The 18722-nt window shown below is 45.4% G+C and overlaps 2 protein-coding genes across 6 annotated transcripts in view; one reads left to right on the top strand and one right to left on the bottom strand.

Annotated features, from left to right (window-relative positions):
- BORCS8 (BLOC-1 related complex subunit 8) overlaps window positions 1–412 on the bottom strand; it is a 62916-nt gene extending 62504 nt beyond the window's left edge. The window contains exon 1 of one of the 5 annotated variants that reach the window (XR_003858335.1): window positions 190–412. Coding sequence is in view for 3 of the 5 variants with exons in the window: in XM_029613841.1 (XP_029469701.1) it covers window positions 190–268 (79 nt within the window). In the remaining 2 variants the exon portion in view is untranslated. The remainder of the gene's footprint in view (window positions 1–189) is intronic. The other 4 variants (XR_003858336.1, XM_029613841.1, XM_029613843.1 and 1 more) reach the window with 4 other exon arrangements.
- Window positions 413–1089: 677 nt separating this feature from the next.
- Window positions 1090–18072, top strand: RFXANK (regulatory factor X associated ankyrin containing protein). Its single transcript, XM_029613840.1, has 9 exons — window positions 1090–1323; window positions 1951–2145; window positions 2859–2939; window positions 11590–11655; window positions 12486–12586; window positions 13137–13262; window positions 15750–15816; window positions 16796–16876; window positions 17250–18072. The coding sequence occupies exons 2-9, from the start codon at window positions 1962–1964 to the stop codon at window positions 17300–17302; spliced, it is 759 nt and encodes a 252-aa protein (XP_029469700.1). The 5' UTR covers window positions 1090–1323; window positions 1951–1961; the 3' UTR covers window positions 17303–18072.
- Window positions 18073–18722: the final 650 nt, after the last annotated feature.

Raw genomic sequence — 18722 nt, 5'->3', positions numbered from 1 at the left:
TGACCAGATGGAGCCAGTCCTATTTTTTTTTTTACCGAAAAAACCTCCCTAAACACAGGAACACATCCATGCGGGGTGAGCTCAGCAAAACCGGCTGAAATGAAGCCAGTTGGCAATGATGATAATAACGTAGTTGATTTGGCGGTCTAACTGTTCGGCGTCCATCCTTATTTCCAGCCCCACACTCACCCTTTTTCACCTTCAGCTGTATCTCCTGCTCCTCCATGGCCGGTGGGGGGCGGGTAGAGGCTCCGTCGCCCCGGTTCATTCGCCAAGCCGCGCCAGGGTGCAGCGCGCAAAGCCATCCGGGTGCACACACGTGGCTGGAAATAAAGTTCCGCCCCTCTCCCTTCTCTTCAGCTGCCAACGAGAAGGCCAAGGGCAAACATACAACCCACGTGCCCTCTCCTGGCCCCCATCCCCACCCCTGAGAGCTATATCATCACATACTCGTTCCTCAACCGCCCTTCCCACGAATGCTCCTATAGGATATCACTTGGGCCGTAAACTCTTCATGGAAGGAGCTATCTGTTCATCTGCTTGTTACCTGTATGACCTGTCTGAATCATTCGTGCTAATCCTGCACCGAGGCACCCAAACTGACCTCGCGCACGCCAAGCTCTAACTCGCAACGTAGTCTACTCCCTGGAGTTAAAAGGGGGAAGCGAGGCTAGGGCAGAAACATTTAAAGAGCTGACAGGCTTCCACAATAGTAGCATGAGACATTTTCCATAGCAATAAGCCCTGCGTGTTGTGCCCCTATGCTGAAGATACATCAGGCGGATTTCACATACAGAAAGCAGTCTCCCACGGCACTTTGTTCTGCTTGCCGGCCACCTACACCTGCTTCCTTGACCGTCATTCTTAGACACCACAGGAAAAAGAAACGCAAATACAAGGGGCCATGATAGGAAGTAGGAGGGCCTGGGAAGGTCTTCTTTACAGAAAGGGGGCCTGTAATCACAGAAATTTGGGGCAGATTCAAGAGAGGTTCCGTCGAGAAATGTTGACTAATAGATGCAGATCGCTGTCCGCGCTCCACCTTACAATTTAATGAAGGCGGGGCGCGGGAAATAGGGATCAATCAGGGTAGAGGGCTTATTGGACCAATCCAGGCGTCTTGCAAACGTGGCCAATCAGGAGGCAGTTTACAATTGCGGACTTTCCGGAAGTGGCATGCTGGGTGTGAGCTCCTGATGTAGTGCAATGACAGCTTGGAGCTTGTCTGAGCGCTCTGTGGGTTGCTGAGTCCGGGGTATGCAATGAGTCTTTCTCTGCTCTGATAACTTGGAGCTGGTGAGAGAGAACACCTAAACTTTCTTGGTAGGTACCTGGCGCTCTGGTGAAACGCCTCTGCATCCAGTGGCTTGCTCAGAAGTGAGGCTAGATGCCGTCAGGGTGGGAATGTGAAAACTGCTAACATTTTGAAAAAAAAAAAGATATTTTACAGCTGTGGTGCAGCAACAGCAGCAAGATTTGCAGATTGAAGCTGTGCGATTAGCCCATCCTGTTGACATTTCTGGTAGGGCTGTTGCTGAATTTCTCTGGCTTCAGTTTGCCTATTTCTGCTTCAGCAAGATGGTTATAAACCAATGTCAGCCACTGCGATGTGGCACGTGAAGTGGGGGCAAGAAGTAAGAACATAAAATAGGTAGCATTTATTAGAAAAGTTCAAGTTTTAATTGGACTATCCCTGATAGTGTTCTTTCTTTCTTTATTTTTTATCTTCCACCTTCCGGCATTTCAAGGATTACATTCTGGTACTTTGAAGTGTTAGCGTCTCTCGTGATATAAGAAAACTTGGGAAACCGATGCAGTACGAGTTCTATTCTCAAAAAGAAATATCCTGGATTGCAATATTATAGTATTTGTAGAATGCTGTTAGTGTGCACTCTCTTAAAGAAGATAACCCTCTTCCATCGTTCTCTGATTCGTTTCCCTCTCTGCCAGAAATTACAGCAATGGAAGATAAAGAGTTCGGTGTGCTTCAACCTGAGCAGGGTCTCATGGACAGTGGCAGCAGTGGGGAGCTGACTGAAGACCTCCGCAGTGAAGATGAGCGGAGCACTGTGATTCTCCATCTGTACCCGTGCACTCAGGACGAAGTAACTCCAGACCTGGAGCAGGGCATGCCTGTACACAGTGGTAAACCATGACATGAGGGGAAATCATAAAGTCTGGTTTTCACAAGCAAGCACATCGTGAAATACGAGTATTTCAAAAGCTCAGACAAATAAGAAGTAATATTTACCTAAAGCTGGCTAAACATATTCCATTATAAATTGTTTTAAATTTAAGTCCTGGTGATATTTTTTTCTTCCTGCTTGGAAATGAATCTCAAATGACTTCTGCTTGTTGGTATTGGCTTGGTTCATTCATGGTTGTGATATCATAGTCAATATATTTTTCTGTAATAGGCATCAGAGAGATACCACCTGACTCAGTTTTAGGAGTGAGATTTTAGGTCAGCCCTGTATTTCTAACACCACCCCACCCTGCAATCCTGTTGCATTATGGTACCTGCAGGCTGATTTTACATGGAAGCTGCATGCATTATAAATCTTACCATGCAGCGGGATGTAAGTTCAAAACCCAGGCCTAGCAAAAAGTCTTCTTCGTGGAACTTATTCACTGGGCAGCTCTTAGGTGTTCAGAGTGCTTCTACTATAAATGGTTTACCTATAATGGTAATTTTGCCCTGTGAAATACAGACAGAAGAAAGCAGATGCTGAGAAGAATCTTCCTGTTACTTTATAAAGTATCTTCACTATGTTTACTTGTTAACAGTGTTTCTGCTTATCAACCCAAGTTACAGCTTAAATTAAGTTTAATGGTGGTGTTTCTGTTTTTAAAAAAAGTTGGCAGTTCATTGAAGCACTCCACCTTGACCAACAGGCAGCGAAAGAACGAGATCTCCGCTCTACCGGCTACCGTCGACTGTAAGTATCCTTGAGCCTGCTGACCAGCACAGTTTGGGTGGCAAGAGTGAACAAGGAAGGGGCTCGAGAGACCTACGGGCAGGTGATCTGCAAATACCTGCAGGAGAAAGGCAGTCTTTATTGCGTGGCACTGTCCCATGTTTGTCAGGTTCATTGGAAATCTGCAGAAAACAGGTGTTTCACTAGACCCATTTCTTGCAAATTTCCCCTGGGGAATGTCTTTTGCTTCAGGAATTGCTTCCCTGGAGCTGGAATTGCTACCCTGGAGCTCTTCTAGAGAAATACAGGAAAATGGAAGAACAACCTGAAAATGCTAACTTCATTGCCCCAGTGGTCCCTTTGTTGGCTACTAGCCTATATGCCACTGCCTTGTTTGCTGTTAGCTTCTTTGGCAGAGAGCTGAGAAGAGCTGATGATTTCATATTCTGAAATTACTACATTTTTCTCACTAAGGGCCAGATATACTAAAGAATTTATCATGTTTTTTCTGTAGGGAAATTGCTTAGTGCTGCTGGCTTATTAAGAGGTAATTCTGCAACATCGTGTTTGTCAGTTGGCAAAAGACAGCTTTGAAAATTATCCCAGCAAAAACTACACACGTGCATAATTACTGCTGCTATTTGATGTGCATAGTTTGCTGAAAGAATGTACATGCATACTTTTTAAAATAAAGTTTTCGTGGAAGTCCCAACCCTGGCCCAGACTCCATCCCATGCATGCACTGGTTGCACAATATTTTGAAAGGGCTGTTTGTGAAAGTAAAACGCTACCTTTGAAAATTGCCCTGCCTAGGTTTGGATTCATTTCCAGTGCAGGAGCACTTATGATTGTTTCCAGGTCTGGTACTGTTTTTGATTAACACCTCTTAAAAAAAAAAGTCCGATCCAATTTTACATTCTATACAAGTGCTGGAGGTACACATGGTCAAATCAGATGCCTGCATACTAGATAAATGTTTCAAGTGATTTCTGAAAATGTACATTTTGATTTTTATTTTAAAACACGGAAATCACTATCTAGTCAGCAGTTGAAAAAAAAAAAAAAAGTAACAAATGTGTAGGTTATTTTTTATTTTTTTTACCCACCTATTGTTTTCCTGTTTTCCTCAGAAGTAAAAAAATTCCTTAATCTGCTGGAAAATGCTATTGATGGCAATCTGAAAAAACAAGGTTTACAAAATCATGAAAGGACTTGAACAAGTTAATGTAAATCAGTTATTTACTCTCTCAGATAATAGAAGGACCAGGGAGCACTCCATGAAGTTAGCAAGTAGCTCATTTAAAACAAATTGAAGAAAATTATTTTTCACTCAGTGCATAGTTAAGCTCTGGAATTCATTGCCAGAGGAGGTGGTTACAGAAGTTAGTGTAACTGGGTTTAAAAAAGGTTTGGATAAGTTCCTAGAGGAAAATTCCATAAACTGCTATTAATTAATAAGCAATAGTAGCTTGAGATTTATTTAATGTTTGGGTACTTGCCAGGTACTTGTGACTTGGATTGGCCACTGCTGGAAACAGGATGCTGGGCTTGATGGACCCTTGGTCTGACCTAGTGTGGCATAGCTTATGTTCTTATGTTCAATATAATACTAAAAGAAATGATCTGTTTATTGAAGCTCTCTACAGCTACTGCTTTACTGAACAGGATAAAATGTTTCTAAAATGGTTTTTCTCTTCAACCAGTGAGACCAGTTCAGATGAATCAGTTATGACCACCAACGAGTAGATAGAGACTGAGATCCAAGAGGCTTGCTAATGTCACTCCTTATATAGGCACCTGTGCTGACACCAGTTTGCCAGTATTGTGTGTCTCTAGCAAATGGTAGGCTAGCGTCCCGTGCTGGGGGCTACAGACTAGTAGGCTGAAATTTGATTGAGGCTCCCGAGGTGAAAGATTTTCCTTCCCTGTGCAGGGTTCTTGACAACCTAAAAAAAAAGAAATAAGTGGAATTGGCTTCTGGGGAGACAGCCCTTGTGCTCCCTCCCTCAGTTGAACGAGGCAGAACTACAGGGCTTCCTGGGGGGCTACTTTTTCCTTCCACATAACAGACATAAAAATAACTGCAGAAAATGACCAAAGGATCCATCCAGTCTGCCCAGCAAGCTTATGCCAGTATCAGCTGCCCTGTGCAGGTTACCCCCATGCTTATCAGTTTACCAGACCCTAAAAGTCAGGGCGGTCGGATGCTGTTTGAATCCAATTTTCCTTAACCATTTCCGTGAGAGCAGAGAGCAATGTTCCCCCCCCCCCCCCCCCCACACACTCTTGCTGTCTCCCAGGCTGTTCCTGCATTTTCAGGTGCTGCCACTTTAAGTCAGAATTGTAAAGTAAAAAAGCAGAACAGGTAGATTGAGGAAGGGAGTCTTTAGCGACCACAGGACTGGATGGGGGAACTTCTTTGCTTTATTTTGGAGGTTGAGCCCTGGGTGAGTAGGGGAAACATTTTAAGTTGGTTTTTTTTCCCCTACAGAGTCCACAAGTCACATGCATCATTTGTAATAGTGGCTGAGTGCAGGAAATGCGCCGCATTGTGCAGTGCTTGCATCCTTAGAAATATGCAAACAGAGGCCAATGCCAAACATTGCTGTAAGTGTCAGAAGGCACGGGGGGGGGGGCGGGGGGGGAACACGACCTCCGGAGTGCCGAATTCATAGGCGTGGGGGGGTGGGGGTCCGCAGCTGGTGATACTGCATCACGTTTCTTTGCCCCTGTGGCTGAATGGCGTGCCGGTGGCCATTTTAGGAGTGAAGGGAAATTTGGACCCCCTTTCCTTAAGCCCTGTTGGAAATAAATGTGAGTGTACTTTCTCAATCAGCTGTACCACAGACTGTTGCACTGTTGTTTCTTCATTATCCTCGACAGCCATTTAATGTGAATTTTTTAAGGGGCACCAGGCCTTCTGTATGGGGTAGGGAACAGGGCCGGGACTTGCCCCTGAACACCCGTTGCCTACAGCTTCTGCCGCTGTAGGCAACGGGTGTTCAGGCTCAGGGTGAAGGAGAACAGGGAGGTAGAAAAGGATGTCTGTTATTTGGAGGATTCCCTAGAGGACTTTCATAGGCTGTCTCTTGGGAATAGTGAAGATGAGCGTTTGACAAAGTCCCTCATGAGAGGCTTCTTCGTAAACTAAAAAGTCATGGGATAGGAGGCGATGTCCTTTCGTGGATTACAAGCTGGTTAAAAGACAGGAAACAGAGAGTAGGATTAAATGGTCCATTTTCTCAGTGGAAAAGGGTAAACAGTGGAGTGCCTCAGGGATCTGTACTTGGACCGGTGCTTTTCAATATATTTATAAATGATCTGGAAAGGAATACGACGAGTGAGGTTATCAAATTTGCAGATGATACAAAATTATTTAGAGTAGTTAAATCACAAGCAGACTGTGATACATTGCAGGAGGACCTTGCAAGACTTGAAGATTGGGCATCCAAATGGCAGATGAAATTTAATGTGGACAAGTGCAAGGTGTTGCATATAGGGAAAAATAACCGTTGCTGTAGTTACACAATGTTAGGTTCCATATTAGGAGCTACCACCCAGGAAAAAGATCTAGGCATCATAGTGGATAATACTTTAAAATCGTCAGCTCAGTGTGCTGCAGCAGTCAAAAAAGCAAACAGAATGTTAGGAATTATTAGGAAGGGAATGGTTAATAAAACGGAAAATGTCATAATGCCTCTGTATTGCTCCATGGTGAGACCGCACCTGGAATACTGTGTACAATTCTGGTCGCCGCATCTCAAAAAAGATATAGTTGCGATGGAGAAGGTACAGAGAAGGGCAACCAAAATGATAAAGGGGATGGAACAGCTTCCTTATGAGGATAGGCTGAAGAGATTAGGGCTGTTCAGCTTGGAGAAGAGACGGCTGAGGGGGGATATGATAGAGGTCTTTAAGATCATGAGAGGTCTTGAACGAGTAGATGTGACTCGGTTATTTTCACTTTCGAATAATAGGACGACTAGGGGGCATTCCATGAAGTTAGCAAGTAGCACATTTAAGACTAATCAGAGAAAATTATTTTTCACTCAACGCACAATAAAGCTCTGGAATTTGTTGCCAGAGGATGTGGTTAGTGCAGTTAGTGTAGCTGGGTTCAAAAAAGGTTTGAATAAGTTCTTGGAGGAGAAGTCCATTAATGGCTATTAATCAATTTTACTTAGGGAATAGACACTGCTATTAATTGCATCAGTAGCATGGGATCTTCTTAGTGTTTGGGTAATTGCCAGGTTCTTGTGGCCTGGTTTTGGCCTCTGTTGGAAACAGGATGTTGGGCTTGATGGACCCTTAGTCTGACCCAGCATGGCAATTTCTTATGTTCTTAGGAAAGAGAATGGCCTCCTGAGATTGTAGATGGAACTTCAGTGTTCCTATTCATACCCAGATCAGTCCAGACAAGTGGGTTTTGCATCCCTACCAGCAGATGGAGACAGAGAACAAAACTTTTGAGGCACCGCTACATATCCGAGAGTGTCACCTGCAGTCCCTCAGTATTTCTCTGTCTCCAGCAGATGGTAGAGATGCAAACCTGAAGTTCTGACAGGGTTTTTAGTTTATTTAGGTTTTTGGATTCGAGATGCTCCCCGAGGTGCTAGGTACCTTTGTGGACTATCCCTCGGGTTGAGCCAGGCGTCCAGGGTGGTTGGGAACCCCAGACTGTTGTATAGCCTGCTGCTTCCTAATGTCTTGATAGTCAGGGGACTGACTCCCTTTCTTCCTCTGAGGTCCCCTCCTGTGAGCCTCTGTTTTCCGAATAGGGAAGTACTTTGTGTGTTTTCTAAATTAAGTTTAAAAAAAAAAGAGAAAGATGTCCTTGCTTGGAGATTGCCTGAGGCTCGGCGATGGGGGCATTCAGCAGGCGGGAGCTGCTGGGGTCAGCAGGCAGGGGAGCAAGCAGAGCTCACATCTTATTTTCCCGGCGGGGACATTCTTGCAGTGTGAGGGCTGCCATGTGCCTCTTGGGCCTACGTGACTGCGTGGCTCAGCGGGGCAGCCACGTGTGGCCTACTTCAGTGTTGGCAAGTTTGGGCTGTGTTTTTTGCTGAGTGACCGCGTTTGACCGTGTATACAATGGCACCTAAGTCACGCACGACCGTATGCAGGGCGTGTGGACTCTGGTGCGCCCGGTTTGATTCCCGATCTGTTGCATTGGCTGAGTGTCGGGGGGTGGGGAAAGAGGAGAACCACTGTGGGAGGATCGCAGGAAAGGAGGGCGTCCCGTTCTGCGGGGTTGCGGCTGTGGTCCCAGGAGGGTCCACTGTTTCGGCTGTGCCCGCGGGGGATCGCTTCCAGGGCCCTCCAGCTGGTAGGGAGGTCAGAGATTCCCTTCCTCCGCTATCTCCTGTGGTGCAGGTGGCTGAGGAGGAACAGGGTGGGGGAGCGATCTCTGACAGGCTGCTTCCTCTGGGAGCTGAGGATCTGGAGGAGGTTTCTCTGGAATTTGTCCTGCTAATGCATAGAGCCTTGCTGGCCAGGAAGGAAAATGGGAGGTGAGAGATCCAGAGAGCGGCATTCTGGTGCCCCTTACCAAGAGGCCAAGGATGGTTTTGGCGGGAGGTTCTGTAGATTTCCTGAGGCGCTGGGTCTTTATTGTGTGGAAGCTGAGGATGACCCCAGGGATTTGGATGACTCCGATATGCAGAACGATGCGGTGTCCCCGCTGGGGGTGGACCGAGACATGGACCCGGATGGTAATTCTGAATGCTGATCCAGATACAAGCAAGGATGTCCCTGATCTGGATGAGGGTCCGGTGAAGGAAGGGGGATTACCCTCGTATGGTCTGCCTGTTTACAAAGGTGGAGCTGCATCCACTCATTCCTCAAGCGTTGAAGGAATTAGGAGTTAAGATTCAGGAAGAGTCGGATAATGGAGTGAATCCAGTCCTGGATGGGCTGCGGTTTCCTCCTAGTGCCTTCTTGTTGCCTAAGATTATTCAGAAGCTGATTAGCCAGGAGTGTGACTTCCCAGAAGCAGGCTTGAAAGTCGGTAGGGCTATGGTAAAGCTTTATCCATTGATGGAGGAGGCTCTGGATCCCTAAGGTGGATGCAGAAAAGAGGAGAATTTCTTGACAGAGATCAATGCTGTGGTTCAAGTCTGGCCGATAGATGGTCTACTGTACTTGTTTCCTCTGTGGACCGTGATGGGCAGCATTCTTCCGAGAATAGTGGAGCATCCAGTTCTGGTGATCCTAGTTGTGCTGTATTGGCCAAGGTGTCCCTTGTTTGGGACTATATGATTACTTTGAGGAAAGCCCTTGAGGTTTCCATTCGATCTGGGTTTACTAGCACAGGGCCTGGTACTTCATGAGGATCCAGATCGATTTTGTATTACAGCTTGGCCCTTGAGAGGGCGAGATTAATAAAGGGAATATATTCTCAGGTAGTAGTGGCTTACCCTCTTGTGGGCCAGAATGTTTTCTACTTCCTTGGCTTATCAGAGGGTGTGGAGAACGTTTGAGCATTGGTGATCTGAAAAGCAGTGCGTTCTTGGTAAAATTTCAGTATCGCAGATTCTGGGTTTTTTGTAGGAGGGTCTGTCTAAAGGTTTAGCTCTCAGTTCATTGAAGGTACAGGTGCCAGCTCTTCCGTGTTAGAGGTCAAAGTTTAGGTAGACCCTTGTCTTCACATCCTGATGTATCGTGATTTCTGAGAGGCATTAAGCATATCAAACCTCTGCTTAAATCTCCTGTACCTTCTCGGGTTCTGAATTTAGTTTTGACCTTTTTGGTGGGTACTCAATTTTGGCCTCTTAAATGGCTTTCTCTGAAACTATTTACCCTGAAAACTGTCTTTCTTGAGGTGATCTGTTCTGTTCATGGAGTTTGGGAGTTACAGGTGCTTTCTTGCAGAAAGCCAATTTTGTTAACTAAGGATGTGGTCAGGATACATTCAGTCCCTTCCTTTCTGCTGAAGATGTTTTTGGCCTTCCATGTGAACCAGGCAGTGTGTCTACCCTCTTTCAGTGATCTTACTAACGTAGTGGAATATAAATTGCTTCATATGTCAGACATTTGAAGGATTCTTTTGTGTTATCTTAAGGTCACTAATGCTTTCAGGAGGTCTGATCATCCGTCTTGTATTCTAGAGTGCACAAAGGTGAGGGAGCTACTAAATCTACAATAGCTCGCTGGATTAAGTTAGTTATCACAGCAGCTTGTGTGGATTCATATTTTCCTCTTCCCAGGCAGGATAGGGCTCATTCCATGTGTCATGGTTCTGCCTGCTATGCAGCTTCCCCACCAGCAGAGGTCATCAGTGACCCTCCTTAACTCAGCCTGTCCATTCCCACCTTCCCTTTGAGTCACTGTGGCTCCTTGACCTGGCCATCTGTGTTTCCTTGCCTTGCTTTCCTGCTTTGTGGCCTATCTTGGCCTCCTGCCTTGCTCTGTGGCCTCCCTGTTCTGCTTTGCGGCCTTTGGGCTTCTAGGTTTGCCTAGCCAGCCTTGTGCTTTGTTTAGGCCTTATTTATTGTTGCCTGTTCTAATCCTGCCCTTGTCTAATCCTTTCCTTTCCTTGTCTAGTCTTGTCCGGTCTGACCTGGCCCTGCCCAGTCCAGGCTTAGTCTTGTCCAGTCCCTTGTCTGATATCCCAGACACTACCCTTGTTTTCTGTCTCAGGCCTTGTCTTCTGGTCCAAGCCTGTCCTTGTTCCCAGTGTTCCTTCTTCCAGCTCCCGGCTGATACCTTGATTCAGTTCCCAGCCTGTGAAATGTTCCAGCTTCAGCCATGCACTCTGCTCATCCAGCTCCAGATAAATCCTGCTGGCCACCAGAACCCAAGGACTCAGCCTGTGGGGGAGGTAGCTAGTATAGGCAGAAGACCCAGTCTGGCCCTATTCCTCCTGGGGGAAATCCCAGCCCTCCTGACCCGTGACACCACGAGAGCTCAGGCTACATCTGGGCTGAAATGCAGGTGGCGTCTCTGTCCGATATTTGTAAGATGGCAACCTGATCCTTATTTCCTTTTCCAAGCATTACCACCTGGATATGGCGGTCAGGAAGGAGGCATCCTTTGCCTCTGAGGTGTTGAGAGCAGGTTAGGCAGTGTCCTGACCTAATGAATAGCTTTCCAGGACCCTCCCTGTTCTGCCAAACTTCACATTTCTGTAACTTCTCTGCAGTCTTTGAGGATGCTGAAGAGCCATATGACTCGTACTGCTGCTGTGTAGGCATGGGTTCTCTAGTTTTCATTGTCTGTCTTTTTCCATCTTTAGCTTCTGTGTTCTGCTGGAAGTTTATTGGTGGGAAAAAAAGGTTGGTATATAAAGTTATGCAGTTTCAGATATTAATTTGAATTCAGCCTGTCCACAGTTAGCTTGTTACAGGCAGGATGGTGTCAGCATGTGTGTCTTATAGGAGTGAAACTCTAATATAGTCCAAAGGATGAAGAACAAAATAACTCAAATTACTTAGAGCAGGTCCTTTATAAGGTAAGCAATTTTTTGTTTTTATTTGCTTTGGTGGCTCTATATCAGAGTTAATTGTTCAGGAGGAGTTACTATTTGAGTGCCTATAAAGAGTAAGCCTGTTGCTCTCTGTCTCCATCTGCTGGTTGATGGGCATAACCCATTCATCTGGATTGATCTATTGATCTAAATGAAAGGAAATTATCAGGTAAGGACTAATTTCACCTTTCTGATTTTTCATGTTAGCTTTATCCATCCATCAGCTGGCAGCACAAGGGGAGCTAACTCTGTTGGAAGGTCACCTACGAAAAGGTTGGTTGAATTTTGCATGACTCTCCCTTCCATGCCCTTGTCTAAACCACAGATGCTAGGAGCCCCTTATTCAGTTATTTTATAACCAAGATTGTCTCACCCAATGAAGTTAAGCTAGTGAAAGCCCCTTTTATAAAGAAACAGGTAACAGATCACTGGTCTAAACAAGTGCTGAGTAGCCTGTGTGAACTCACAACCCCTCTTGTTGTTCAGCCAAACATCTGATATGCTGATGAGTGCCAGGGCTATTGGAAACCTGTAGTGTTGCTAACTTGGCTTCCTGTTGTCCCATCCTGCCTTTCTAACTCTTAGCACAATGCATTATGGGCCTCTCCTTTAATACTGGTTTTATGTACATTTGGTGATGACTGAAGACCAGTTTGTGTTGTGGTTGAAAACCTTGGGTTCCAAATTGATTGCTCAGGAAGGTAAAACTTAGACTAGAGCGCTGTGGGGGTTGGGATGTAGGGGAAAGCAAGGATTGAACAGTGATCTGGGTGGGGGATCAGGGCTTCATAAAAGCTCCTTGGGGGGGAGCTATGTCTCTTGCTTAAGTGCATGAGGAAGCCTGAATATTCAGTTCTCTATTGCTACCTTGGAACCAGCTCAGTTCTTGAAACCCTCCCTCAGGTCCGATTAACCAACAGATGTCTGTTTACTCAGTTCTCATTCCGCATGGATGCAGAGATGGCTCATGTGCATTCATTGTGGAGATCCTGAAGAATAGCCTTAGTGATATTCCCCAGGACTGGGTTTGGGGAAACCCTTGGGATCAGTGCATGTGAGATTACCTGAAGATTTGTTTTATTTGTGATTTTTTTTATTTTCAGACAACAGCCTGATCAATGCAGCTGACGAGCGAGGGTTCACGTGTCTCATGTGGGCAGCAGCGTTTGGGGAGATTGAAACTGTCCGTTCTTTGCTGGAATTGGTAAGGCAGCTGGAACAACATGTGGCCCTTCTCATAACTAGGCAGTGCAGAAGGGCTACTAAGAGCCTGGTTTTGGCTGTCATGGGGCCTGGAACTGAAGTCCGACTGCTGCAACCTCCAAGAAGAGGCTGAAGGAGTTAGGTTTGTTTAGCCAGAAAAAGTAAAGACTGAAGATGACTTGAGAGTAGTCTTTACATAACAGAAATGGAGGTTATAGTAAACAGTTCTGTATCTCTGTGAGGGGAAGGACAAGTAGCAATGGGTTTACGTGACAGCAGGGGAGATTTAAATTAGATATTGGGTAGAACTTTTTTTTAGTGTACAGGTAGTCAAGCACTGAAACAATTTTATCTGGAGAGGTGGTGAAATCTCCATCACTGGACAAGGGCAGGTCAGACACCCATGGTATAGGGGATGGACCAGGCAACCTATTCTATGATGCTTTGACCTTGGATCTGAGCTCATCTCAGGGGGGAAGCCCCTATGAGTCCTCACATTTTGGATTTGGAACATAATGGTTTTTCTTTTCTGTCTTATTTTTTATTTTAAGGGCGCTGATCCTCACATCCTGGCAAAGGAGCGAGAGAGCGCACTGTCCCTGGCCAGCATGGGCGGCTACACGGAGATCGTGGTCATGCTGTTGGAAAAAGATGTGGACATTGACATCTATGACTGGGTAAAAGAAGCAAAACTAGATGATGGGGGTTTGAGGCACTGAAGCGGCCTTAAAAAGGCACACACTCAACTTTCTGAGGTGGGGTAGGGGGAAAAGGAAAAAGGGTAAAGAGTTTTAATAGGGAGCTGAACAGAAACTGGCTGCGAGGCTCATCCAGCCCCCATTACTGACCATTAACTAAGTCAATTAAGAATACTTTTTATCTGGAACTATCTGCCTGTGGCATCTGGACAGGCAGCTACCTGTCTAGATTTGTGGATAGGAAAAAAAAAAGCAGGACTATGTCCACATAAGTGAATAAGAGAAATAGAGATACAGACAAGGCTTTGGGTGATTTTTAATCAGTAGATACATTCTTTTAAATAAGTAAGGCCAAAGCTGTAGAATATAAAATGGCAGAGAGCCAAGAGAAACTGTTGCTATCGGTAAGTGAACTAATGGTATCAGCAGTAGGGATGGGTAGAATATTAGAAGCTAAATTTGACAAAATACTGTTAGTTAATTTTGCCATATAATAACATTTTTTTAAAAAAATGCAAGAAATAAAGCACAGAGACTAATACCTGGAGGATGATAGACATGGGGTAGCAGAAGTGATTAAGGTACTTCAAGAAACAATGAAATAAATATGGAGAAGAAATTGAGGACTTATAGAAAGCCACTCCCATAGAAACAAGTTGCTATTCATTGGCCTTCCTGAAACCTGGGTAAGATGCTGTACTAGTGAGGTTTCTAACCTCCCTAACATGTGACCCCCCCTTGGTGTAGCGAGTGTGCAGTGTTTGGCGTGAAAGAGGAGAAGTCAGAATGCCTGAGTGTCTGCAAACGTGGCCAGCTTTGCTTCTAAAATGGTGATCCAGTGAGCGTTCTAGAGGAATTGGACATTTAAGCTATGAGATTGCAAGATTCTTAATTGTCAAGATCTTGCAGGTGTTTCACAGAAATGGAGAGAGGTCTCTGTGATAGCTGGAAGCCTACTTAAAAAATTTTTTTGATTTACACTGCAATACCCAGCTAAACCGAAAATCCTTACTTGAAGGCAAAACACTGGTTGCAAAATAACTTCTTACGGAGAGAGGAAGATAGAGATTGCACAGATTGTTTGACTCACCGAGGGTTTGGAAGTTAATTAGAACTTGACACAATTAGTTTGATAAGATAAAATGGTCTGGCATTTTTAACCACGGATATTCAGAACTCAAGAGCAGCACGAATATATCAAACAATGAATTAATCAAATAAAAGCGGCCTCGTTTACCAAGGGCCCTGTTTTACAAAGCTTTTTTTTTTCCCCCCCCATAAACATAAAATGGGAGAAAAGCCTTAGTAAACCCGGCCCTAAGTTCGAAGGGAGAGGAGAGACCTGTTTTACTCGAGCATCAAGGAACGCTGAAGCTGGTTCCAGGGGGGCAAGCAATGTAGTAACCAGAAGCAGAGACTAGAGCCAGCTTATTCGAGGATAGCATTTCCTAATAGAATCTAAGCCCCAGACTAAATTAATTATAATTGTAGAAGGCCCTGAACCAAAGGCTGAGGTAGACTGCTGGGTTGGGAGTGGGAGGAGGACTGAATAATAGGGCCTGCAGCAGTTATGCCTTGCTTACTCGTCGTCCTGTCAGGAACAAACCCTGCAGGGTTTGTTATGCGTTAAAGTGAATTTAATGCGGTCTATGTACAGAACATTTATGTACCACAGATCAAAACTCTATGCGGTGTACAATAAACCTTCATAAAATCTATAAGATGTATGATAGCACTGAGTCCACATTCTTCTCTTGCAATGTAACGAAATACCTGCCTTCTCCAGAGCATTCGCCCATTAGTCCTTACCCACCTATTATCTCCTAGCCTTCATATTACTATGGATAAGAGGACTTGCATTTGTTTCCACACTGACACCCACCAGGGGCTGGGTGAGGCCCCCAGCCCGTGTTCTGACTGGTGAAGTGGAACCGACACTGGTGCCGTACTCCTAGCTGTCCACAAAATGAATGGCACAAGGATGTTCTGAATAAGACCATCGGTCATGGAGAGGGGTGTTCAGTATCCCCTGGGAAAAAGATGAACGGCAGTCACTTTTTTTTTTTTTTTTTATAGTGGAAAAGCGGTAGACTCTGTTCATACTGTTTATGTAGTTCAACATCTCTGTAACGTTTGCAGCTGGATCTGATAGTTGGGATGTTTTTTTCATAGGTTACTACTGTCACCCGTGGTCCATATTGCCAGAACCAGTGTTGGGGCAGCTGTTGATTTTTTTTGCTGTATTCCTTAAAATGAAAGGTTTATGGGTTTCAACCACTCTCTACCTTTCACCTGTTTTTTTACGCTTAAGTGCACCTTCCTGACAGGATGGAGGATGCCCGGAATAGGCAACGGACTTTGTGGGTTGGCAGGAGGGAGGGAGGGAGGGGGCCGAGCAGAGATGGATCTGGGCCTGCGGTGGCAGAGTGGAGGAGCATTACTGTGCATGTGATTCTTCTGTTTCAGAATGGAGGAACACCTTTGCTGTATGCAGTGCGTGCTAATCATGTGAAATGTGTGGAGGCTTTACTAGGTAAACAAAGGATTTGAGGCTGGGGGGGGGGGGATGGGTGGTATTGGGGTAGGAGAGTAACTTTCTCCTAGTTTCTCTTAACTCTTGTACCAGGCAATTGGAGATCTCCTAAGACCTGGATTTGGGCATAGGATCCTGAGACTTAACCAGTGGTCCATTTTCAAGACAGTAAGCATGGGATAGGTTGGCATAAATTGGGCAAAGAACCTGATCAACCTGCATACTTTGTTACCCTGAAAATCAAACCGTTTTGCAGAGGGGGGGGAAGGACCGGTAAGAGTGGTTTGAGAGAAAAATTTCTAGGCTCTCCAGTAGGTTTCCAGCCCTGCCAGGGTCGCATTACATCACCTCCAAGATAGTTTCAGACAGCAAAATGGTACCCGAGTCTGCACTACTCCCACGTGACCACAATTTTAAGAGCTGCATCTTATTAAAACAGGTACCTAACGTCTATACCCGTAATATTTTATTTTGTATTTCAGAAGCTGCTTGTAAACAATGATAAAGTTCTAATAAAATAATAGGCAATTTAAGGGAAGATGGGAAATACCAAACATCTGTAAAAAGTAAAATCCAAGCCCTGTGTTATTTACATTCAGATGATTTTTTTTCTGTTTCTAGTGTGTTCTGGTAATTATACCCTAGGAGTGAAAAAAGCCCTTGAGAAAACCAGGGCTAGGAGACCCGGGATCCCTAGAGTGGGAGGTAGAAACCCTGACTACAACGCCCTGGGTTTTCTGACAGCTGCAATTTCATTTCATAAACTTTAAAGAGTAGGACTGGAGCACTTGTGCCCGCCGGCTTAAGGCTTCATTCCGGACGCGAGGACTTCCGGAATATTTACTTTGCTTAATCTATCCTCTACATGGCGTGTTCCTGGGTGACTTGTAGGCCAGAGAGCTGCAGCTGCTTGTGTCTCTTGCTGCTCTCCACCTACTCAGCCGCTGCAGCTTCTAACAATTTTTCTGTTCTGTTTCAGCTCGAGGTGCCGATTTAACCACAGAAGCAGATTCCGGTTACACGCCAATGGATCTGGCGGTGGCTTTGGGGCATAAAAAAGGCAATTATTAGTCATACTTTCCTTCTTTGTAACATTTATGTCAGAGGCTTTGGCTGCCTGCAATATTGCTGCTACAGAGAGCTCAGGAGATGCATGCATCCCTTTCCAGGGAGGCGGCTTCGGTGCTATTTGTACCGGTTACCATTTCTACTTGCTTCGGTGCCTGAGCAAAACTCCGTTTTCACAGTGAAGATGAATTATTAAAATTTTAGGAAGGTTCTCTCAGGAGCTGCCTCTTGCCAGCCTTTTCCTATGCTGTGCTTTCAAAGAACATGCTGTGATGGGAGTAACTATTAGAAAGTTTGACCTGTTTTGCACTGCTGCCCTTGCTCCAGAGTTTCCTTATTTTCCATTTTCTTTTCCCAATCTGCAGTCCAACAGGTTATCGAAAACCACATCCTGAAACTGTTCCAAAACAAGGCGTGAGATCCAAAGACTTCACCGGCGTGAGGAGGAACATGACTGGCATGATGGAAAGGCTTGCTGCTCTTGTAGCCAGGGTCTGTGCGTTCAAAGCCAAGGGATTTATTTCCAACATGTGACAAATCCCAGCTGCTACGGGAGGACCTTGCAAGAGCCACACAGCTCGCCCCCTTTGTAAAAAAATCCCATGAAACTATGCACATTCTGCTGGGAAAGGACTGCAGATCTAATGGCCTTATTTCATATTTCCACCGAGGAAGAACTATACAAAAAAAAGCCCTCACCTCAATGTGTAATTATACAAAAATGGCTGAAACCGTTCCCCTCTTCTGCATTTTCTCCTGCTGCCTTAGCTGTGGTTCAGTCTTGTGTGATCGCAGACGCTGCGGCAGACATAAAAACCAGACATTATTAGTTTTAGAGTTGCAGGGCTTGGATTGAAAAGGAAGGGACAGACCATGTAAATGTTTGTACAGTTTCAGTTTAAATCAAGTTGGTGGGTGTTAACCAAAGCTGTATGGTATAACAATTAGTGGAAAAGGAGAAATTACTAGTTACCCCGTACATACCGGATCAGTTCAGACAGCTGGGTTTTGCCTTCCTTCCAGCAGATGGAGACAGAGAGAAAAACTTTGAGAGCGTCCTCTTAACCTGGTGTGCCACCTACTGCTCCTCAGTATTTCTCTCCAGCCGATTAAGGTGGTGCAAAACCTCTGGGTCTGAGCCAAGCTTAAAAAAAAAAAAAAAAAAAAAAAGAACAAATTCTTGGATCGCAGCAGCCTCCCAGGGAGTTTGTTAGGTCCTGGTGGGACCATCCTCCCCGGTCGCAGGCAAGGAATGAGCAGGGGTTGGGAACCCCATTGTTAGCTCCTTGGGGTGCAGGGGGTGTTCCCTGTATGTACCTAGATCAGTCCAGACCATGGGTTGTGCCTCCCTTCCAGCAGGTGGAGACATAGAAAAACTTGAAAGGCACCCTCACTTAATCTGGTGTGCCTCCTGCATCCCTTCAGTATTTCTCTGTCTCCAGCAGACGGAGGAGGTGCAAACCCTGCAGTCTTGTCCTGTTTCTGGGGTGTAGGCTATCCCTTGAAATAATTGAGTGAACTAGCTATATAAAGTTGTGAATCAAGCAAGCTTAAAAAAACAAAACAAAGAAATCTTCTGCAGCAGGGAGTGTTTCCCAATCCTCCCAGGGGGTTGATAGATCCTGCTGGGTCATACCCTCTGGTGGCAGGTTATTGGAGCTGGGGTTGGTAACCCTGCGGGGCTCGAGTCAGGTCAGGAGCTGGGGAAGAGATTACCGGTGGTTCGGTCCCTCTATTACCTCGTGCCAAGCCTCAGCGTTTGGAGAAAAAAAAATCAAAATTTTTGAAAAATTCTTTTTTGGTGGGCTGCAATCTAGGACCTCTCCCCATCCGAATTG

Source organism: Rhinatrema bivittatum, chromosome 8 (genome assembly GCF_901001135.1).
Source record: "Rhinatrema bivittatum chromosome 8, aRhiBiv1.1, whole genome shotgun sequence".
In the NCBI taxonomy this organism is placed as follows: domain Eukaryota; kingdom Metazoa; phylum Chordata; class Amphibia; order Gymnophiona; family Rhinatrematidae; genus Rhinatrema; species Rhinatrema bivittatum.
Note: the sequence above shows the minus strand (reverse complement) of the source record. Positions and strands in the feature narration are given on the sequence as shown.